General features: G+C 38.2%; 2 protein-coding genes and 1 long non-coding RNA gene across 3 annotated transcripts in view; 1 reads left to right on the forward strand and 2 right to left on the reverse strand.

Annotated features, from left to right (window-relative positions):
- Nucleotides 1–374: 374 nt before the first annotated feature.
- LOC149025717 (uncharacterized) lies at nucleotides 375–5,161 on the reverse strand. The gene is made up of 3 exons (XR_016171773.1): nucleotides 4,812–5,161; nucleotides 1,802–2,897; nucleotides 375–1,696 (listed from the first exon to the last, which is right to left on the reverse strand). It is a non-coding gene; the product is annotated as an uncharacterized LOC149025717 (long non-coding RNA).
- On the forward strand, nucleotides 1,968–3,518 carry LOC149025718 (chalcone synthase 2-like). The gene is made up of 2 exons (XM_089145930.1): nucleotides 1,968–2,170; nucleotides 2,302–3,518. The coding sequence occupies exons 1-2, from the start codon at nucleotides 2,002–2,004 to the stop codon at nucleotides 3,309–3,311; spliced, it is 1,179 nt and encodes a 392-aa protein (XP_089002056.1). The 5' UTR covers nucleotides 1,968–2,001; the 3' UTR covers nucleotides 3,312–3,518.
- Nucleotides 5,162–5,981: 820 nt separating the features above from the next.
- The window catches only part of LOC149025719 (DNA topoisomerase, type IA, core), a 58,057-nt gene continuing 39,913 nt past the window's right edge, over nucleotides 5,982–24,125 (reverse strand). The window contains exons 18-23 of the mRNA XM_089145931.1: nucleotides 22,707–22,790; nucleotides 12,657–12,768; nucleotides 12,436–12,525; nucleotides 11,386–11,451; nucleotides 11,205–11,300; nucleotides 5,982–7,464 (exon numbers count right to left, since the gene is read on the reverse strand). Coding sequence (XP_089002057.1) covers nucleotides 7,357–7,464; nucleotides 11,205–11,300; nucleotides 11,386–11,451; nucleotides 12,436–12,525; nucleotides 12,657–12,768; nucleotides 22,707–22,790 — 556 coding nt within the window. The 3' untranslated portion in view covers nucleotides 5,982–7,356. The remainder of the gene's footprint in view (nucleotides 7,465–11,204; nucleotides 11,301–11,385; nucleotides 11,452–12,435; nucleotides 12,526–12,656; nucleotides 12,769–22,706; nucleotides 22,791–24,125) is intronic.

Consider the following 24,125-nt stretch of genomic DNA (forward strand, 5'->3'; position numbering starts at 1 on the left):
ATACCTTTTTATTTGGTCGATCACAGCTTGTGGTAAACGGATTAGAGGTGAAGAACGGTTCCTTTAGATCAACCATAAGAACCTACACAATTCAACCAAACCGTTAAAATAAATATCTTAATTATAAAGCGGTTAAAGCTTGGGTTCGCACTCATTCGGCGGCATTAATATTCTCATTCCCATCCCAGTATATTAGAAGCTCTTAATCCAAAAAAAATAAAAAAATAAAAAAAAATCTTAATTATAGAGGAATGAATCAGAAAGGAAATGATTCTATTTAAAGCAGGGGATACCTTTTTATTTGGTGGATCACTGCTTGTGGTTGGATGGCTTGGAAAAGTGTCGTATTTCATCCCTATTGTATCTGAAGGATCAAATCAACCCAACTCAATCTTCCATTAGAATTGCAGAGTCAAGATCAGCATTTGTATTGTAAAGATAGAAAATCGATTTAAGAACACAAAAAATCGATCTCTCTAAATCTAAAAACACGATGTCTCTTGTTTTCCACTAAGCCTCTTGTTCTACCTGCAGCTCCTCCTGGTAGTGTTTCTTGATTCAGAAAAATGCAATGGAGTGAGAGAGACAAAGGAAAGGAATTGTGAGGAAAATGATGGGAAAAAATCCCCTGCTACCATTTTTAGAATCGAATTTTAAAAATAGGTTGATTTGGCTAAAATGTATTATAAAATTAGTCTCTTTCACTTGAAACACTGCTCTTTAATTCTAAGCCGTTTATTAAGAATATGTTATATGTCAAACTATGGTGCAGAGGATTTTTTTCAGGTGGCGAGGGCAAGGTGGAGCAAGAAAAGAGTGGTGGTAAGAATTTCTATATTTATTTTGGAATAAGAGAAATAACTGAGTGAAATTACATTGGAACTCAGATTTTTTTTTTTTTTTTGGTAAACCATTGGAACTCAGATTTAGTACCTGGAACTAGTAATTTACCCATAACTAGTTTTTTTCAATACTAAAGGAAAGCAACTACAGAAGTATCATTTTTTTTTAATAAAAAATGACTTAACAAACCTCAGAGAGTAACAGTTCAAATGAAAATTACCCATTACCCATAAAATAAAACAGGAAATAACAATGAGAGCAAATCATAATCCACTTGTTTGCCCAAAGTGGGCAAATCATAATCTGGGGAAGAGATAAACAAAGAATAAGGTCAAACAGTAGATATGATCCATTGGATTTGAACGTCCAGGTCATTGGAGTTCGATATATTTCTACACATACAAAACCACGGGCCTCCTTTTTCCTGTATTTGAATTTGACTTGACACGCTAAGGATGAAAAGCCAGAAGAAACAAAATCATGGTTGTTGAATTCGGTATTTCCAAAGATGAAACGCACCAATAAAAACCTATTCGATCAAATGCAAGTCTAACTTTGACCCCAAAAAAAAAAAATGCAAGTCTAACCAGTCAAGACTCAAGATACAACTTAGAATCTAATAGCACCTAATGAAGAAACTCGCAATTTTGGCCCCCAAAAAAATGAAGAAACTTTTTTTTTTGGGTAAACAAAAAAATAAAATAAAAAAATGAAGAAACTGGCAGCTATGATAACATGTTCGCTTCAACATAAAATGCAGTAGAATTCGATTACTGTAGGCTCAAACTATTGAAAGAGTCCAAAAGAGACCACTGGGTATTCTCATTGATTGGTCCACAACCCTTAATCTTTCCTGACATGAGAGGTATAAATATATATAGAAAGAAAAACGGAAAGTTTCAGAAACTGATAACAGAAATGTAAGAAAACTGAGGCCACCAAAGTTGGGTAGACTTACTTGGAGACAAAAATGCCTTCTTGAAGTCAATAGTAAAAAAGATTCAACAAATCCATTAGCCCGTTATTGGTGGATCCATTCAAGTTTCCCTGTATAAATACCCATGCATGGGTTTTGCATTTTCATCAGCTCTTGCTATAGCTTTTACTTCTTTGTTTACTCTTGAATCTTGACATCACAACCCAGAGCAGCAAACAGCAATGGGTTCCATCTACCAAGCAAAGCGTGCAGAGGGTCCAGCCACAGTACTGGCTATTGCCACTGCAAATCCATCTAACTTCACATACCAGACTGACTTTCCTGATTTCTACTTCAGATCAACAAAGAGTGACCACAAGACTGAGTTGAAGGAGAAGTTTAGGCGAATCTGTAAGTATTGTTATTACTTCAAATAAAATATATTTCAAATGTGTATGCAACAACCTTTTGATCTCCAAGTCTCTTCATTGAATCGAAATCCTAATTATGAGCTTTTTCATGTTGGTGCTAAAACAAAACAGGTGACAGGTCAACAATTACAAAACGCCACACATACCTGACTGAGGACATGTTAAACGAAAACCCTGACATGATTGACCCTAAGGCTGCATCACTGGATGCACGCCAAGACATTATGGTGGTTGAGGTGCCTAAATTGGCTAAGGAAGCTGCATCCAAAGCCATTGAAGAGTGGGGTCAACCCAAAACAAAGATCACCCACCTTGTTTTCACTACCATTTCTGGTGTAGATGCACCTGGCTATGATTTCCAGCTCATCAAGCTGCTTGGGCTTTCACCAACCGTCCAGCGTGTGATGATGTATCATTTAGGGTGTTATGGTGGTGGTTCTGTCCTCCGTGTAGCCAAAGACCTTGCTGAGAATAACAAAGATGCACGTGTTCTTGTTGTTTGCTCAGAGATAAACTCTGTGAGCGGCTTTAAGGGACCTACTGAGACGGACTTGCACACCCTACTAGGCTTGGGAATCTTCGCTGATGGTGCAGCAGCTCTGATAGTAGGTGCTGATCCTGACACGTCAGTGGAGCACCCATTGTTTCAACTCTTTTCAACAGGCTCTACAATTCTACCTGACTCAGATGATATGGTTGAAGGCCACCTGCGTCAATCAGGTCTTTCCATTAGCTTATCAAAGGATGTTGCTAAAACCATTGCTGGCAACCTTGAGAAGTGTTTGGAGGAAGCATTCAAAAATATTGGCATTACTGACTGGAATTCCATCTTTTGGGTGGCCCACCCAGGTGGTCCAGCAATTCTGAACCTAATCGAGACAACACTTGGCATGAAAAAGGAGAAACTAACTGCATCAAGGAATGTGCTAAGTAAGTATGGTAACATGTCAAGCCCCACAGTTCTGTTCATCTTGGATGAAATGAGGAACAAGTCTATGATCGAAAACAAGGCCACAACCGGTGAAGGGTTCGAATGGGGTGTCTTAGTAGGATTTGGACCTGGTTTGACTGTGGAGACAGTAGTGTTGCGTAGCATTCCTACGATTTCATCAGCTCATTAAGTAGTAAGTGCTGCCTTAAACATTGGAAGAAATATCGAAGGCTATATTCTATGTTTGATTTTTGACATACGCCTGTTTAATTTGTAATAACAAAGGCACTCCTTTAATCTGTGTTGCCGACCCCATTTAGTTGGGAGAAGGCTTCTTGTTGTTGTTGTTGTTAAAGAAGGAACTCCTTTGAAGTTCTAACTGCAATAAAACATAAGTTTTTATAAGCCCACAGTGATTTTCAAGTTATGAATTGTCACCATTTAAATCGAATTGAGTCATGTAGCCACAATTTTTTATATTCCCACCATTTAAATCTGATCTAAAATGTCAGGTCCCAAAGAATTCTAACGATATGGTATATATACAAATAGGCTCCTTAATGTCCTCCTCTATTCAGTGTGAGATTCCACCACTGCACGATTGTTGAACTAATGGATCCCAATTAGTACTTTTTCCCTGATACATGATGGTAAGGTTTGGAGACATTACCGATAGGGACCAGACTTAGGGTTGTGTGACCGTTAACTCTGGTGATTGTTGGGTCTACAGAAGTTAGTTGCTCTATAGTTGAGGGTTCTCCCCCCCCCCCCCCCTCTTCTTTTTTCTGTTCTAATTTTTCTAATTAATTACAAGATCTATGATGTAGTGGCACCATCACGGCAGCACAGAACCAGCCCAACCCGAGTTTTTGGACCAAAAAGGGTTGGCAGGAGACAATACTGTAGTAGTTTCACCTAAGGTTCCATAGGAGATAGCTTCCCATTTTAAGTTTCCAAGATGAATTAAGTTTTTATTTCCTGTTCCTCTCTTGGGTTGGAGTTTTTAAATTTAGATGTTCGCATGTAAATCATACAGTTAGAAGACAATGAATTAATTGAACTTAGCTGGAGAGTTGGATAAATTGACATGTTGAGGATTCCAAACTAGCAGGGTTTGTCACTTGTATAAACTAGCACAGGCTCTGCCTAATTGGGATTTACCACCATCTACAGTACAGGAACATTTAGCTTTTGTCTCGGATTTATTTATTTAAGTAATTTATATGAGTAGTTTTCTTGGCCAGGAAACAAAAATTTCAGATCACATATAGCAGTATCACACTATGCGGACTTCAGTTTTACCTAACTCTCCCCTTTCTTTTAGAAAAGTTTCCATTATAGTACCAAATTTACCAGTATGTTTAGTAGGTGAAAATAATTTGGCTCATTAAGCTACTGAATAAGCTCATATCAAGCAATATCCTTCAACTGTTGTCGCCAAAGGCAAAGAAGATAGATTTATTTGCATAATAAACGGATAACATAAGCCCAAGTTGCCGAAGCAGTTCATTTCAAGCTAAATTCTACAAAGTGCTATGGCAAATGGAAAATCAAATAGATTTTCGAATGATAGACCTGCTAAAAAAAATACAGAAACAAGAATCTGACAGAATAAACCAAATGTTATAGCTTGAAGATTTTCCTTCATCAAATGAATCAATAATCACAAAAGAAAATGTTGGAATCTTACGAGAGGTGAGACATATCAAGCGGCTGTATGACATGCATCCTCAACTGTTCATTCTTGCAGCTTCAATCCTAGAGAGAGTTGACAAAGCAGAGTAATCAAACAAGAGATTGTGATCGAGAGGGTAAGTAAGTATTCAACCATGACTAATCCCTGAAGCAAATACAGGTCACCTCAGTCCCCGAAGGTAGAGGTGGCTGTGGGTTTCCATCTAATTAGGGTTTCCGACCATTGCATTCGGATTTCGAAGGCATTAAGCTCTTCTCAGCGTCACTTCTTTTTCCATTGTGTGTATCAGGCCTTAGGTTTCCTTTGCATTGGTAGGAACCCTCGTGGCGGTGGCATGACCTTCGATTGGGGGGACTTGAAGGGGTTGTTGCATTTTTTTTTTTTTGGTAATTAAAAAGAGGGATGCAGTAGTGACGACCTAGCGCCCCCTCGCTACGCAATGTACGGACTTTTTATTGAATGCGACCTATGCAAGCATTAGCCCTGTGCACTACAAGCGCAAACACTGGCCCCATCAGCGGAGCCCCACCGAGAGGCCTAGTATAGTCCACAGAAGCTGGTAGTACTCATGCCCAGGCCAAAGAGTACACAACTATCCAATGCAAGAAACAGAGTGAACTTGGGGGTTGTTGCATCTTGTGCAACAGTAATACTATCCTTGGATTTCCACTCTCCAATTCCAAATTTCTAACCTCCATGGCTAATGAAATAATACATCTTCCTTGTGAATCAGCCATTTGATGACTGATTTGAATCAATGAATGGCAACGAATTTAATGTGATCAAGGTTTAAAGTATCGGTATCGAGTATCGTATCGGTTAGGTGATTTTAAGAGACGTATCGTCCCATATCAAAATTATACGTATCCATATTTGACCCAACTGATACAATACATTATTATACATCTCTCCATTGAACTACACTAAAATACATCAACTAGGGCGATACAATACTCGATATAGGATGATACATCTCTTAAAATTACGTGACCAATACAGTACTCGATACCAATACTCTAAACCTTGATGCTTAGTCATGATATACATGGAGGATCCTTTTGGTGATATTTTTGGTCTTTAGTTTTATTTAGTGTGCTGAGAGTCTGATTATATATACATGCTACATATCCTTCAATTTATTGGACAATTTTGTCACGAGAATCACATCAATTATTCTCTCCCATCGGGCATCCTTTCTCCTGAAACTGGCGCCCCCACTGCCCGGATGGTCTTCCTTCGTCTTCGACTCTCCTCCAACATGATTGCCACATCAATCAATATTTGGATCAACCATACTCCAGATGTACTGCTGAGAATGCAACTGCAAGATCTGCTATTATTCATTGTATAACTAGATTAGAGAATATTCAAACCAAGAATCATATTCTTCCCAATATTTCACTGTAATTATGAAAAAACATTTAACTTCTAATTTTGATGATACCCAATACTTGTTGACTCAAGTAGCAGTTCCCAACCATAACACGAGACTTCCCTGCGGCATGAAAAACGAGAACCAAGATGAAAATGTTTCTCCTTGCCAATGCAAAGTTGCTCAATTGATAAGATCAACACCTTTTACTAAAAAGGTTGTAGATTCGACTTTTGTTGATGGCATTATATAACATTCCCATCTCTTTTATATATGTTTCTCCTTTGGAAAGGAAAAGAAGAAACAAAAGAAAACCATTCAGTTTGTGAGTTATAAACTGGGAATATACTTTGGCTACGATTTCATCTTTCTGATTGTCAATTTAATTGAAAACAATCAAAAGCATTTCTGCATATTATTGAAGAATTGCACCGGAGTTCCCCTGTATATATAACTGACAGTGCCCGATCTCAAAGCCCTGTTCAGGTGCCTCCACCACAGATCAGGAATTCAGGATCTGCTATAAAATGTGCCAAGACTAGACTATGAAAAGCCAAAGCCAACATTACAAAAAACCAACACAAATTCAAATAAACTTGTCCCTCACTTCTAACTCATTATCAAATCAGTTGTTGAAACTAGCTTAATATTGAGATCACAAGTTCAACATGAGCAGTTACAAGGAAGGATGAGTGGACTCCAAGACTGTAATAAGTTCTTAACCTTGCTTGTATGGAAAGGCTTCCTTAGGAAGCTACAAAACATTAAAAGATCAAGAATAAATAATAAATAAAGGTCACATACAGTGTAAAAGGCTCCTGCGCGTAGCAGTCTAAGGTAAGCCAAATGTATATAGCTCACCACTGTTTCCAGATGAACCGTTTCTCTGACTCAAAACCTTTGACCAAGCGTGCAACAAGGGAGCCCTTGACGAACGCAAAAAGTACAACTCTGGTCAAGAATAAATAATAGAAAACAAAATTGAACAAATTTACAAGAAGATTAAACAATATTATATACATCTCATTTTTCCAACAATAAATAAATTGAGATGCCTCAAAAACACATGCTCAGTTGCCCAACCAGCTATTGATCAGGTCAAAAGATTCTCTATGAATTAATGTTGATCGCGTGAAGAGTCTTTTAAACTCGACCATTTGTCATCTTTTACACTTCAACCTTCGGCTTACTCTTAGGTCGACCACATCGTCTTACATCTTTACCCAACAATAGTTTCAATGCCTTTTCTAGAGTGATGTCCTTTGGGTTCATGCTCTGAAAACAGACAGTAATAAACACATGTTTCAGTTACAAAAGCTACTTTGAGTGGTAAATCAATCAATAACCAGACTACTCGTAACCATGGGACTTCCTCAGCAGCATATTGAATACAATAACTAACAATTTAAATTACAAGTTCATGACTAGTTAGAAGCACGTGCATATATAAAAAAACTAGCCACAGCATTCTTTCAGCAGCACTAATAGTAAAATAACTAAAAATTATAGCAGCAAATCTATGACTAGTCAACCAATCATATCATATTACTAGTATGCATATATATATATACACATACTATATTTCATTTGATGTCCCTAGAGTGGTGGTTAAATCTGAAATAGAGTCAAGCATATAAATCGAATGTATAGTACATGACTACCATTGACAACAGGCAACAATAATTCAGTGTTATGCACTTTCAGGCAATGATAGAAATGCATATTGATGGAAACAGGAAGAAATAAATCTCCAGAAAAAAATAGAACACTACCAAAGTTAAAGCAATTGGTCCAAGGCTATAACTGATTCATGGTAAACAGGATCATGAATCTAAAAGATTATACGGCTATTCATATAGTAAGCAATAAAGATATAGTCCTCATAACCCTGTTATTCCATTTATTTTAGATGGTTTCAATTTGAAATACAATTGATTAGTAGTAGTTTAAATCAGATAGAAAAAGATTGCTGAAGGTTGACAATTAGGACACGAGTCCATTGGGTGGGTACATTGTAGGGGATCAATCTCAAAATAACCTTGTGGGGACAAAATCAGCCATGGAAGAACAAGGACAGGTGGGAGGGTCCTATTGGGAGCAGTCACTCTCATGTTGGTCAGTTCACTGGGTTATATGTTAACACTTGCAGTCTAATGCAATCACTTAAAAATCAGTAAAGAGTTGGTCAATGAGGAAGATTTAATATATTAATTCTGAATCATTTGTATTGCAAATTGCTCTTTGTTATTTTCCTCATTTTCCACATTAATTACTTTCATTGAGATCGAACAAGTGGCCGGGAGGCTAGTTATTTGCAGTCGAAGGCATCGGCATCTGCAGGGTCTTTTAACCTGGTATCAGAGTCGGTTCCATTCTAGAGGATGGTAAGGGGCAGGATGGAGAGCAGGGTAGGCGAACCCATCATGAAAGACCTTCAGAGTCAGATGTTTGCCATGGACCCGAAACAGGATCTCTGGTTCAGCGTGTGGAGAAGGAACAGCAGAGTAATCATGAATTTAGGAGTGAAGGGATTGCCCAATGAAAAGATAAGGAGTGGAGGTGGACTTGCAGGTTCCAGAAGTCACAGTGGAGAGGGCCAACGACTTGCCTCAAACCCAGACTGGGGATAATCCACTAGGGACCATGTCAGGCCTCGCAGGGGTTGGAGTTCACTGAAACTTCTATCAATGCCAGCTGGAGTTGCTGATCTGTGACTCTGGGCGACAAGAGTAGAGAGATATTTCTCGCTGCAAGATCTCAATGCAGAAGAGAGACTCTGAGCGGCCACTATATGCTTCGAGGGTCCTGTCCTGGGGTGGATTCAATATCGGGAGATGCAGGGCCCCACCTCTTCATGGATTGAGTTGGAGGAGTTGAGGTGACGCATTGGACTGCAGCAGGAAGCTCTCACTATTCTGTGTCAATGTGCCCGAGTTGCCAATTACAGAGCCCAGTTAGAAGCTCTGGCGGCAGTCGCCAAAGATGGGGAAGAGACATGGCTGAGGGGTGTGTTCCTCCGGGGTTTAATGGAGGAAATAAAACCAGAGATCAGAATGTTTGAACCTGGAAACCTGGAGCAAAATAATGGATCTAGCACAAGCCATTGAGGCTAAAAACCAGGCCCTTTGGGGGCTAAGAAAGCCTAAAAACAGTCAGCACATGAATTCGGTAAATTATAGTGAGGCCTGATATTTGAACATAAATGCAGTAACTTCAGGTGGACCCAAGGCCAGCCCAACAGCTGAACAAATTAATGGAGCCGGGGTTGATTCGGGCGCCCCAACATACCAACCCAAACCCAGTCCGACCTGGCAACCAACAACTCTTCAACCTCTCCATTGTCCTCTCAAGCTACGCCAACCACCCCCAGGAAAAATAATGCTCACGATGGTTAACGCCAGAGGAAATTAAAGCCAAGAAGGACAAGGGCTTATGTTTCCTTCGATGCACATCATTCCAGGCCCATCAATATCCATACAAGCAACTTAAGGCCCTGATATTACACAAGGAGGAGGATCCAATAGCCATGGCAGAGGATGGGAGTTGGACGGCACTGGCTATGCTGAACAAAAAATTGGTTTAACCTTGAGGGCAAGGTGAAACTGAAGCAGGAGAGTAGTGAGGAGGGTCCATTGGAGGTGTACACCGTAGGGACAGAAGAGTTGTAGAGGATCAATCCCAAGGGAACCATGTGGGAGACAAAATCAGCCACAAAAGGACAAAGACAGGTGGCAGGTCCTATTTGGGAGCAACCACTCTCATGTTGGCCTATGTGGAAAATAGCTAGTTTGGATTTGTTGGGGCCATATTAGAGGGACATCAGGGAATAGGAAAGTTGGAGGGGGGGGGGGGATGGAATGGTGTTTTCTTGGGCAAGCTTGCTTGCCGGGAGGGGAAGACCCTCAGGTGAGTGAATTGGGGGAGTTCACTCTAACGTAAGTGCTTCTAAATCAGTAATGGAATTTGCTGGTTAATGAGGAAGCTTTCATATATTTATTCTGAATAATTTTGATTGCAATCCCAGTTTCCCAATGCTCTTCATTATTTTTCATTTTTCATGTTAATTACTTTCACTGAGATCAAACGAGTGGCTAGGAAGCGAGTTATTTGCAGTTGAAGCCTTGAAGGCATCAGCATTTGCAGGGTTATATCAATGACAATTGTTAATTTCCATACATGAAGCCTAAAAAGGCAGTTTCTTTCATTTTAGTCATGTTTCATATCCTGCAGTAGAGAATTTGGAAGAGGGTAAGGAAATGAAAATATTCGTTAAAAAGCAAACCCCATGAATCGAGCCCAGCCCATCCCAGCCCATCCACATTAGATCAGCAGATGCTGTACTGGGAATGAAAAGTGGATTTGACAACGAAGATAAAAGATAAAAGCAGTTAAAAGGGTTTTAATGATGGATACCTCCGCCTACCTCAGCTTGAACCTAAGGTGCGTTAGTTCACTGCTTCACCGTACAGTAATACAATCATTACAAACACCACCACCATACCAACATCCCAACTGGGCTACATGGATCCAAAAGGGGCTAAGGAAGAGGCCAGTACGAAGAAGACGTCAAAGCACCACCACAGAAACATCCCCCTACTAGTAGTAGGTAACATGGGGTCTTTGTCCTCTAAACAACTCCACTTGCAGTCATACAGATTGTTCGTTTACTAATGTTTAGAACAAATATAAGATTGCTTGTTTTGAAAATGAAATCTTTATCAAATGGAAGAGAGAAAGATCAGGATGATGGCAAACCTAAGATAACCTTAAGAGAAGTGGTGAGAAAGGATATGCGTAACTTAGGCGTTGTATCTAGCATGGCCTCAAACAAAACTGATTGGAAGGCAAGTATCCATGTAGCCAACCCCATTTAGTTGGGACAAGGCTTATTGTTGTTGTTGTAGGATGAAAGGAAACAAAGCAATTTTATTTTACTATAAATGCATGGATCCAAATTGATCACAAAAGACGATTAATATCAACACCAACCAGGCAGATAAGGAAACTTGAAATACCTTTGAAACTGGTGCAATTGTGCGCCTATGTCTAATTGAAAACCCATGTTTTGCAAGTTTTAAATAGACTGGTTGCTTATCCTCTGGATGCTCCCCCTAAAAAGAAACAGATGATAGAGAGTTTGCCAGAGTCAATAGACAATGGAAAATAAGAAGGTAAGAATTATGAAAAGAAACATACCAACAGCACAGGATACTGTAGCAATTCAAGTGCTTGATCCAAGGAAATGGTCTCCACATTCTTTATCTGTAATATGATCTGTGTTAGTTTCATAGATAAGGCACAAGTGAAAACTCATGATAGCCCTCACAACATAGAAACAATATACAAACTCAATTATATGTTTTCACTCATGGAAGTCATAACTCATAACAACATAGAAATTATAATGGCTAAGTAAATCTTCAATGCATTTTCACCCAATGTATTCTAAAAATAAATATTAAACCAGAGATCGAAACAATTGCATAATGGTCTACAGAAAAGCAGCTCAACAGAAATAATGTTTCTAAATAGAAGTATATAACCACAAGGATGCTCATTTTCAATTTTTTGAAGTCAACTGAAACATAGACAATGTGTGGAGTAAATTTTAAATGAAAATACTGACAGCTTTCACAATAGAAACAATATATTTTCACTCATGATAACTATAACAAGAAACAATTTTTGCTGCTTAGTAAATCTTCAATGCATTCTTACCCGACATATTCTTATTAAAAAAAAGTTTAAAAAAACATTACCCCCGGAGCAGCAGAAATAATTCAAAAATTGTACTGGTCTACAGAAAAGCAGGGTTTTCAACATAAATAATATTTTCTCATAACAGTCAATAACCACCATGGTGCTCATTTCCACCTTGTTATATTCAGATAAAAACAAGGAACTGCTTCCATCAATGTCTAAAGCTTGTGTAATATGATGCCTAAGGACGCATTGTAACACAAATCAAACTGGCTTCATGATTTCTCTACTAAGATGCTCTACAATATGAACAGAATAGCAGTACAGTACATGCATGATCTAGTCATTTGTATCTTGTATCCTCAATATTTTTTGGAGGGGGTTTAACTAAATGTAGGACATAAATCCAGCACATTTGGGGGACGTTAATGCTGAAACGTTTGATTCTGTGTACTGTTAATAGACTAATTTAAGAGAAAAATTGATCTGACAGCCCCACCTGAGAATGGAAGCATTATTAATGAGTGATAAAACTGTGTTATATACCTGAGAGACAGGAGCTCTCTTTGGCAAGTGTCCCTTTTTATCTTCACCAAGCTGGACATAGAAACCATAGGGACCATTCTTCAGAAAAACCTGAAAGAGCAGTGACTTCAATGTGGATCCATGGATACGAAGAAACAACAATATGATAGAGAATGGCCACATGGTTGATTAGTATCATTTCTCAGAGGAAATTAACTTCAAAATGAAAATAAAATACCCGCCTTCTCATTAGTACCAGGTTTAACACCCAGCAGTTTTGGCTCAGAAACAATCTCCTGTCTCTCAGACGTATCATCGTCTTCATCATTCCCATACATTGTCTTCGCAATGTACCTACATCACCATTGCAAAACAAAGAATAAAACAGGATGATCATTCATCAACAACATGGACACAGTTTCTCAAAGTTGGCAATAAAACACCAACTAGAAATAGCGACGAGGAATAATTCCAAAATAGGAAAATCTACCAGGAAATTAGCTTAATAGTATCCCAACTAGAGAGAAGGGGGAAAAAAAAGAAAGAAAGAAAACCAGCCAATACAGAAAAACTGTTAACTCGAGATTGGGGGTTGAAAATGGCCTCAAAGTCTGTCAACTCAGTGGTACGTGGAACAGACCTGCAGAGTTTAGTATGGTTGTTTTCACAGTATAAAAAGTTCCAGCACTGCCGTAGCACTGTTACAAGACCAGGTAGAAAACTAGACAAAATCATAACCAGAATAATTAAGACACAGAAAGTTGTTAAGAATTAGGTGGGGGTCCTACCTCTGAAAGCTAACAAGGTGGGATCCCCCCCCCCCCAAAAAAAAAAAGGAAAACGGAAAAGAAAATACAACTACTCTCAAAGGGGATCAGAACCAGACTCTTAGATAACTACACAATCCTGTTACGAATATTATCACTGATGTCTCATAAGACACTAGGTACACTGATACATTCATACCAGTGTCATTAATTAAAGCACAAACTAAGCTAGAGGCCTCCCTTCCAAAGTTGCAAACGCTCCCCAGCCCCCAAAACAAAGATGTCTCTAGAGCTACTCCCAGTAGCATCTTTTAGCCTAATGATACTCAAAGAGAATTGACAACCTGTTCTCCAAAGTTATGTAAGAAAGACAGTTTTTCCCATCATATGGAGTACCGCCCAGGCTCCAAGCTTGCTGACAAACATTGCACATCCTGGCATCCATTCAATAGATTCTCCAGTCTCCTCTGAGAAGCACCTTTCAACTCTCATGTAATTATATTTGCTAACGATTGCATGGCCAAGATATCGTGGATAGTCTTGGCCATGTACAGCTCAGAAATTGACTAGTATAGTTTACTTTCTATTTTTCTTGTTGCTTGGTTGACCAGTTGTCTACCTACGACACTTTCCTTTTTAGTAGATTTGAGAGATCCTATGTAATCTATGCATATACTTTTCTTTTTGCTGTAATTTAGCTGAGGAAAGTTTTCTAAACTAAAAGTAGTTCGTAATCCTTAAATAAAGCATAACAGGGGAGAGTAGAATGCATGCGAGCTGTCCCCCTCTTTCCCTCTTACGCCTTCTCCTTCTTCTCTTCTTCTTTCTTGATTTCCTTTCATTCCCTAGGCTGATTTGAGGTATTGAAATTCTAACGTGGTACCAGAGCATCTGTAATCAACTTGGGGAATTCTTTTTCTGTTTCGGCTTTGATCAATTTTCTCTGCTTTTTCTTTCTTTCTACTTGGTCACAATTCATGAAGTGATCTACGTACCTGCTATTACCAATATTGCAAAATCCAGAGATTAGTGAAGTTTTTTGGACACAGGAGGACCTGATAACCTGCTACAACTCTTCGCCAGCCAGAACATCTATTTAGCTTCCGATTGACTCTCTTTTGGTTTATTGGGCTGCATCTATTGCCTGGACGAAATTTGTTTCATGATATTTCTTCACCTGCTACTGCTCTTCAATAGGTAACCCCGATGCCATAACCTAATTGGTTTTATTGCCACTACAAGACTGTTTTTTATATGGTTTCCTACAAAGCGCTATTCCTGTCCTACATCTGCTACTAATCTATCTACCATAATCACTCCAGTAACTTTCTTCTGGTAAATAGGATATGATCCCGATATTGCCTTCCAGTTGCTTCTATTACTGATTTTGAGTATTAAAATCGTTTGGAATTCTTTTCTTTTTTTTGAATAATACGGCTACTCTATTTACCAGAACCAACCTCAATTATGTTGTTCTTCTAGTAGATGGAATATTACAAGGATCATTAGTCCGGTGCCCTATTTACCATAATCGACATCAATCTCTATTCTTCTGGTAAATAAGGGGGCTTGCTTTGTGATGATTGGATTCATCAAGTAAATGTGGTTCCTTCAAGTACCCAAAAACGTTCCTCAATACAAACTTTGAGATGCTCGTAATTGATTGCAATTATTTTGTCTACGTGTAATGCTACATGTGAGGGAGAGATTGGAGTCTCAGTCTATGTTTACTCAAGACCTTTGAAGAGTACTTTTTGGTGGAGACTTTTACCCTAAGATGGTATCCTACAATACCACTTACCTACTTGATTACTTTTGCATACTTGCTTGATCAGTAATAACCTATACTACCTTTTACCTACCTGCTTGGTCTAGAGTAACCTATATTGCATTTTACCTACCTAGTTGGTCTACAGTAACTTATACTACCCTTTACCTACCTATTTGCTCACTTTTACCTAACTATTTGGTCTGCAGTAGCATATAATGTCCTTTGCCTACCTACTTGGTTCTTAGCAACTTGTTTCGACTCATAAAGACCTTTGGTTGAGGCACTATTGCTGCCTTTGGTTGCATAGAATTACTACCAACTACTTGCCATCTTGTGAAGAGAACTTGTGCACACATTGGAGTTGCACCTTTTTGCCTACTTGTGCCAACATTGGAGTTGTATACTTTATCTACTTGTGTGGACAAAGCTAAAAATTTTAGCCTCTTTGGTGGAGATTCCTCCTTAGTCCCTACTATAGGCATTCTTTGGACAGTGCCCTTGATATCATTGTTGCTGTCATACGTATGGATATATTCATCTACACCACCGCCTATTATTCATATTGTTGGATGGTTTGTTCAACATGAAGATTGATATGTTCTTTCTATTACAATCCAGCGCCCTTGATTTGTATACTCCAACCTCAAGGGAGTGTTCATGATTACACCTAAACATGGCCAAAATATCATGGATAGTCTTTGCCATGTGTAGTTTGAAAGTTGACAAGTATAGTTTACTTTCTATTTTCCTTCTTGCTTGGTTGACAAGCTCTCTCCATAGGATAGTTTCCTTTTTAAGTAGATTTGGGAGATCCTATGAAATCTATGCATATTTACTTTTTCTTTTATCTGTAATTTAGCTTAGGAAAGTTTTCTTAAACTTGAGAAATAAATAAAGCATAATAGGGGAGATCATGGTTTTCAAAGCATCTGCCTAAGTAGTAAGGCGGTTTTTCAACCGCCTTATTTGCCACTGCTTTGTTTACATGCAGTTTTCAGCCCCCTTTTTTTGCCAATTTGCTGCCGCTTTGTCACCTTATTGCCTCCTAAACACCAAAGCGGCCGGGTTTTTTTTACATTTTGTACATAATAATATTTTTTCTTTATTTTTTTCCTCAAAATCAAATTTTATTCTACAAAGCCGTATATCAACTTAATAGTTAGCCATTTCGGAATCGGGAGTCAATGAATCATTAAATGGGTAAGGTCATAGTTGTCCGCTTAAGCGTCTGGGCGGTCCCTGCCCAGTCAAAGAGACTCACGTTTTTTGGAGTCAATAAAGCAGTCGCTTTGCCACTCAAAGCGTCGATTAAGCATTCGAGCAGGCACCTTGAACACTTTGGTCGCCAAGCGACCGCTATATTGGATTTTATTTTTTTAAAATATTTTTATAAAGAAAGATACCAAATCACTGTCATAGAATATAAATGCAGCTGATTCTAATCCAAAGGTCTTTATTGGTTAGATTACACATAAATTAAGAAATATTATACATGGTATACATGGAATCATATCTATGGCAAATTGGGTGGGGAAAAAAGGCAAACTTAAAAAGAAACGAGATGTCAAAAACTCCAAAATCAAAAGAAACTCATCTGAAAGTTGAACTGCTTTCTGCAGCGCCCTAATGGCGAAACTCCTCAGTCCTCTTGGCTCTCGCTCTCTCTCAAAGTCTTCTTCAATTGCTGAAACTCCTCGTCTTCTTCCTTCTTTGTCCTCCGCCTCTTTCATCTTTGCTGATTTTCTTGTCGCCGGACTTGCAGGTTTGAGCAGCGAGTTCTTTGACCCTTTCTGGCGAAATCTTCTACTTATTCAGCAATAGAAACAAGGTGAGTTATTTTCTTCTTCTTCTCCTCCTTTTTTTCTGTTTCACACCTTACAGTGAGTCTACTGTTGCCAATAGGGAGTTGCAGCACTGTCTTCTATAAACTCTGGTGGCCCTCTGGTGCTATCTTCTTCTTAGGCGACAATGTCAGTTCCCCCCCCCCCTTTCTGTTTTCTTTTTAGTGCTGTAAGCACATTCATTTCACTACGTCTTTTTTTTCCTTCTGTTTTATTCTTCTCTTCTTTTATTTCATTTTCATAGTGATCAGTTGTTCTTGTTCAAGTTTTGTCTTTACTCTTGCTCTGCCCTCAGAATTTCAGATATTTTCACCGGGTCTTGGGGGCTTTTATTTTCTGCAACATTTGTTATTTTGCTCTCTCTCACCCTTTGTTTGTTTAAACACTGGTTCTCTAAACTTCTTATATGTTCTACTTTGATACATACATATATATATATATATATATATATTAAGAAAACTAGAACAAACCAGGCTAGAGAATGTTTTATATGCTAGGAATTTAATGTAACTTTTGATGTTTGATTACATTAACACAAGAACGCTTTGACTGCTTAGTCGTCGCTTTGTCACTTTAGTGCCTTGGAAGCCCTCCATCACTTTGGTTGCTTTGACAGCCTTGGATAAGGGACTCATTTGGCATCACACTACTATAGAGGTAAGTAAAAATGCAAAATTACTACTTTCATTTTCATACTTATAATTTTATAAAGTTCATAGTCAAATGTTATGATACTTGATGAGATGAATTTATTTTTGTGTTTTTTTTTGGATAATCTTTCATAAATATGATTCTTGAATGTTTGTTTAGCTTATAATAGAAATTTATCAGTTTAAAAGTAGTTGTATTGAATAAATTTGACCGCCTAGGCGCCGCTTTGTTGCCTAATCACCTAGGCGATGCCCCAACCGCCTTGGTCACCTTGCCGCCTCGACAACCATGGGCTCTCTCCCTCTTTCTCCCTTTCTCCTTCTCCTTCAATTATTCTTCTTCTTTCTCCCTTTCTACTTCTCCTTCAATTATTCTTCTTCTTTCTGAGTTTCCTTCAGTCCCTAGGCTGATTATAGGTGTTGAAATCCTAACAATATTATTTGACAATCTGTGGAGCATAAGTAAAAAGGAAGCCCTTGAATTCAAAAAATAGGACAATAGGCGATTAATTTCTGGGATTCTTGACCATTGCTCAGAATTCAGGTAGAGAGGTATTGACTGAGAAAATTGGAAGGAAATGACAAGGCAACTCATCATCTAAGCTCAAGATGACGTTGGTTCTTGGGGTGCAAGGCTCAAGTAATGAGAAGCTGCTGAATATAGTAACAGAAAGTGGACAGAGAGTGATACGTCTGTTACATAAGTTCAGACTGAAGCCTGCCACTGATCATATGATGGCCAAATTGCAGTACTAGACTAGTAGTTAAAAGAAACTCTGCAACAGCAAATGAACCACAAATGCTATGGCACTAATAGTTTTCCTTTGTTCCACTGATTATTCATTTTACACCCTTCAAAATTTCCTACAGTCAGGATAAGGCTGAGTTCGTTGCTGTTTTATTCTCTGTCACATTATCCTTCATGAGAGTAAAGAAGGAAAATAGCGAGAGAGAGAGAGAGAGAGATGCTAGGTGTGTGGATATCCGATTGGTAATTTATCCCATTAGTGGGAGAGATTATTGAGTTTTCTAACCCACTTGCTTATTTGCTTTACAATTTTCCTTACTCTCTGTTTCTCAAATATTACAGGAAGACAAGTATTTAATCAATTTTTAATATGCTGGTGCAACCAATGCTTATGTATACATGGTCAATCAACATTTTGATCGACAACACAATTTAAAAGATCCATCTGATAGCAACAGCTGGTTGAAGAGCATGATTCGAGTCAAGAAGAGATCATAAGTCACTTGTACACTGCTCAGGGCCTCCACTCTGGCACTTCCAGAGTCAAATATCTTTGATTAGACAATTAACTAATAAAAGTTGTGTGAGCTAAAACATTAATTTTGGGCATCAAGCTCTAATACAACACATGTCAAGGGTAAGACATGTGGAGAATCCACTCATTTTATTCAGTATTCTCTTTGGTGAACTGCCTCTCACAAAGGTATCATCAGAACTCTTCTCAACTCTTCAACCCCAGCTCCTTGTCATGTATTCTTTTTAGGTAAGTTTACTATTTGTCAAAGTGGAACAAATCCTCTAATGTGAATGAACTTTATTTAAGTTTAGCCCTGCCACTTGGCAGATTCAGGGAACATCGGAAGGACAGAGGACAACATTTTATTTCAAATACCAGCTCAAAACAAGAAAGGTCCCTCAAAGTTGAGTAGATGGTGACAATAGAATCAGTGAATTACCAGTGGGCCAACATAGCTCATTACAAAAAGAGAGTTGTTAGAAAACAAGAATTAAATAATCAAAACAACAGCTGAACTTGAACAAAGAAAAGAGAGAAGAAGAAGAAGAGAAGAGAGATGAAGAACTAGTAGAAGAGGCTTGTGATTTTTGCTTAAGAGTCTAGAATCATAGAGCCTTTTTATTTATAGCTTCTAATGAATCTAATACAACTTGAGAGACAAGTAATTGTCATCTAGAAAAAGGAAACAAAAAATTACAACTTTAGTAACTTCCTAGCTCCTAAAATAGAAAATTCTGAAAATATAAACTACTACCAAAATAGAAACTATGCTTTCTAAAAACTCCCAAAACTTATGTAGCATGACTCCAACATTAAAAATAGAAACTGTGCAGTTTTTACTGTTCACGTGAACAGTAACATGAACAATAAAATAGTCCAGACTTGCATATACTTCAACACTCTCCTCTCAAGCTGGAGTGTACACAAAGAAAACTTCAGCTTGCACAATAAGAATAAACTTGAAAGATAGCACCAATCTTGAATCATGTAGCAATGGCAGACGTCAATAAACACTGAGAAAGCTTCACCCAAGAGATAATCAACACCAACTTAAAAAAAACTTTAATTCTTCATGTCAATAGAACCATCCAATAATAAGAACAATCGACGATGTTGAAGACAAACAAAGTCCATAAGTATAACAGGATCAAAGATACTATCCATATCAATGCCGGTAGTAGGAGAAATATCCACACTAAATCCTCAAAATTGCAACTCCAATGTCCATAAGTATAGCAGGATCAAAGACACCATCCACATAATGCCGGTAGTAGGGAGAAATATCCATACTGAATCTTCAAAATTACAACTCCAATGTCCATATAAATGCTTCACAAGAAGGCAAGTAATAGGCAACGTATAGGTAGGTAAAAGGCAATATTGATTACTGTGGACCAAGTAGGTAAGTAAAAGACAGTATAGGTTACTGTGGACCAAGTAGGTTAGGTAGTATGGGTTACTAGGGACCAAATAGATAAGGTAAAAGACAGTATGGGTTACTGCGGACCAAGTAGGTAAGGTAAAACACAGTATGGGTTACTGTGGACCAAGTAGGTAAGTTAAAAGACAGTATGAGTTATTGTGGACCAAATAGATAAGGTAAAAGACAAGTATGGGTTCTGCGGACCTAATAGGTAAGGTAAAAGACAGTATGGGTTACTACGGACCAAGTAGGTAAGGTAGTATGGGTTACTACAGACCAAGTAGTTAGGTAAAGGACAATATAGGTAAAGACATGTAATGATATCGTTGTAGAATGCCATAAGTTGAGGACAAATATCTACACAAATAATCTATCAGCACATCTTGAGTATTACACGTGGACAATTAATGATGACCAGTGACAAGCATATTAAAGTATGAACACAAAAGAAACACAAGAAGGAAAAGTAGCAGCCACAGAGCAGTGTATTATTCACCAATAAAGCTGATCAAGCAGCAAAAAATCGTCTCACAGGACAAAGTCTTGTGCACCAAAGGGGAAAAAATTTGGACCACCGCTAACCCTTAGGCAAGAGCAAATTAGATCAGGAAAAAAAAATATTGAACCAGCTTGGAATCTCAAAATTGCAGTAATCACTACAGCAATCCACTCAGAAGAAGTGCAATAACAGTAGTTGCAGTAGCAAATAATATCAGATCTCGGACCATAGCAACAAACTTCTGCTAGATTTGAAACTCTAATAGATCTTGATATGAAGGAAAAGTAGTCCTCTAGGTCTTTGTAAAAGTTTTAGATAAAAAGAAGGCTAAACTTGATTCTAAAATAAACAACGGAAGTAGTAGTAAAGCAAGACGATAGCAGCAGAATTTTTCAGAACAGAGAAATTCATTGAAACAGGGTACTAGTATACGACTTGCAGCACAACTTATAGCACAAACAATGGAAGACAATACTTAGGTCTTGCAATCCGAATTATGGGCATATCTTTGCAATAATCAAGAGGAATCCCAAGACATCAGTATAGTGCAGATTGAAGTTCAGATTTGCACACAAAAAAAGGGTAGTAGCAGCCTCAGTTGAATCAAATAGGTAGACATATCCCCAAAAAGCTTAGGGCCTTTTTGTAGTATTAATACATAGATATGTGGTGCTTCAAAAGTTAAAGAAGAAGGACAGCCATGCACAATTACTGCAGCGAAGGTTGGGGCTGCCCTAGATAAAAAAAAAGGAAAAAAAAAGAAGAAAAAAAAAAAACTGGGCAGCCAAGAGAGAGAAAACGGTCCCTAAGTTGATTAAACTTGCTCTGATACCATGTTAGAAAACAAGAATTAAATAATCAAAACAGCAGCTGAACTTGAACAAAGAAAAGAGAGAAGAAGAAGAAGAGAAGAGAGATGAAGAACTAGTAGAAGAGGCTTGTGATTTTTTCTTAAGAGTCTAGAATCATAGAGCCCTTTTATTTATAGCTTCTAATAAATCTAATACAACTTGAGAGACAAGTAATTGTCATCTAGAAAAAGGAAACAAAAAATTACAACTTTAGTAACTTCCTAGCTCCTAAAATAGAAAATTCTGAAAATATAAACTACTACCAAAATAGAAACTACGCTTTCTAAAAACTCCCAAAACTTATGTAGCAAGACTCCAACATTAAAAATAGAAACTGTGCAGTTTTTACTGTTCATGTGAATAGTAACACAGTTTTTACTGTTCACGTGAATTATAACATGAACAGTAAAATAGTCCAGACTTGCATATACTTCAACAGAACTTTTGGAACTCAATGAAATATAGAAGAGACCGTGAGGCACTTCCCTAGAGCTCATTCTTGGCTGTAGTTGACGAATGTGATGGGTGAGATCATTTATTGCATGAATACGGAAATACCCTGACCATTTTAGGAACCCTTTCAACCTTTATCGGAAATTTGAATATTTCACAAGATCATATTATCCTCAACTTTCTAGAAACCGTTGGTCTAGATCTCACCAAGTATGGTAAACAACTACAGTGAGCAACCAGGGGACACAACATGATACAAGAGTGTCCCGTAACAGGGGGGAAACCAAAGCATCAGCTCCGAACGAAAGATTAACTTGACCAACTGGAGTATGCATAAAATACAAGAACACCCTCAGCAGGGGGAAGTAAAACAGCAGCAGCAGTGCCAAACAACAAATTAAATCCAATAACTACAATCAACCCAACAACCCCTATCACACATCGAAACTCCCCCCCCCCCCCCTCATTTAAAAAAAGGAGAGATAGAGATCCACCAACCCCAAAATGACCCTGAGAAATGTGAAAAGACTGATAAGACAAGTGCAGAGAAAGAAATGAACCGGATCTAGGGAAAGATGACAAGAGAAAGGCATATATATTTAAAACTTGGTTCCTCAACAACCAACTATATTCAACAGACAAAATTTATGCAAGTCTAGATCAAGAGAAGAAAATAGTAACAGAATATAAGCAATTACAACTATCAATAAGAGAAGTTGAAAACAAAATTTGAACTCGAACAAGTAAATGCAAACTGTTTATTCTAACTTACTTGCATTTGGGGTGCTCATCACAACCAATAAAATAGCCCTCACCAATCCTGCTCACTTTAAAGACCAAATTACCTGTTGAACAACTGCAAAAGAGTAGAATAACCATTAGTCCGTTATAACAAGAAGTTATCTTTCTAGAAGCAAAGATGATTAGCATGTTGCACTAGGGGTGGCAAAAGCTCTCAGGAGAGTTACCATATCTCGCCACGAGATCTCGCCCTTATATCTCGCGAGATGGCAAAATGGGTTCCTATATGGTCCAGCCAGCCGGTTCAGGGGCTTTTAAAAGTCCCAATCTCATACAAGAGAGGCATATCTTGCCTCTCTTTCGCTCCTCTCTTGCCTCTCTCTCACTGCTATCTCACCCATCTTGACGGAAACTTGAGTTTTGGCTGGATTTTTTTTGGGATTCAGCTGGATTTTAACTTCCAAGCACCTTTAGCGCATTGTCTTGTATGATTCAGCTGGAGAGCCTGGAGTTGGTGGTGGAGCTGAGGATCTTGATTGAACTTTTATGATTTGATCTCATTCCACGATTGTCTTGTACTCTGGCGAACTTATGACTTATGACTAACTAAAACTCCTAATGGATGTAAAATTGTGAAGACATTTAAGTTCTTTGATGTATTTGATAATTGATACACTAGCTTTTCAACTATATGCCTTAAATGTTCTATATTACATGTTGTCTAACCTTGCATTCCCCAATCCTGTAGGATTTCAGTTTCACACATAGGGTCGACTTAGAAGACATATTTTGGGTTATTTTCTCACAAATTCAAGGCCACCAATGTATTCAAAAAGCCTTAAATAGGCTAAATACCAAGTTTCAACCCAACCGAGACACAAAAATCCACTGAAGTGGGCCACAGAGTTGACGCAAGAAAAACCCCACATCTCGATCGAGATCTCGCTCTAGAAGATACATACTAAAGAGAGCACAATAGAGATTCCTGAATTAACACCATTTGAATTTTGTAGAAAGATGAACTACATTCGCATGACTACCTATGTCATGCCCAACAATTATACTTATAGAACTAACGTAGGTCCCAAGATCTACATCAATTCGAGGACCAAGGCCAAGAAGCCCTATGCTTGCTCCCAAGCAGCATAAAGAAGCCACTACCACTGGCAATTTTGTAATAAGACCCACAATAGGCCCCTCTTCTATTTGAGTCAGTCTATATTAGGACAGGTCCATTAAGTGTAATGCACATTAATTAAATAGACCTCATCAGGGACCTGATACACCTTAATTAAGTGGTCCTTATTGGGCTAGTATTTATTGTTAAGAGTTATATTTCAATTCAGTCTTCTATTCAAGTACAAATAGGAAAGCAATTGTAAGGCTATAAATAAACCCCTGCGCATGTAATAGTAGCTCAGATTTCCAATTAATAATATTGACTATTTCA

This window comes from Hakea prostrata, chromosome 2 (genome assembly GCF_041222555.1).
Source record: "Hakea prostrata isolate BN-2017 chromosome 2, UWA_Hpros_2, whole genome shotgun sequence".
Lineage (NCBI taxonomy): Eukaryota > Viridiplantae > Streptophyta > Magnoliopsida > Proteales > Proteaceae > Hakea > Hakea prostrata.

Coding starts and splice junctions, on each gene's coding strand:
- LOC149025718 (XM_089145930.1), top strand. CDS start 2,002: ATGGGTTCCATCTACCAAGCAAAGCGTGCAGAGGGTCCAGCCACAGTA. Junction 2,171..2,301: donor GGAGAAGTTTAGGCGAATCT/GTAAGTATTGTT, acceptor AAAACAAAACAG/GTGACAGGTCAACAATTACA.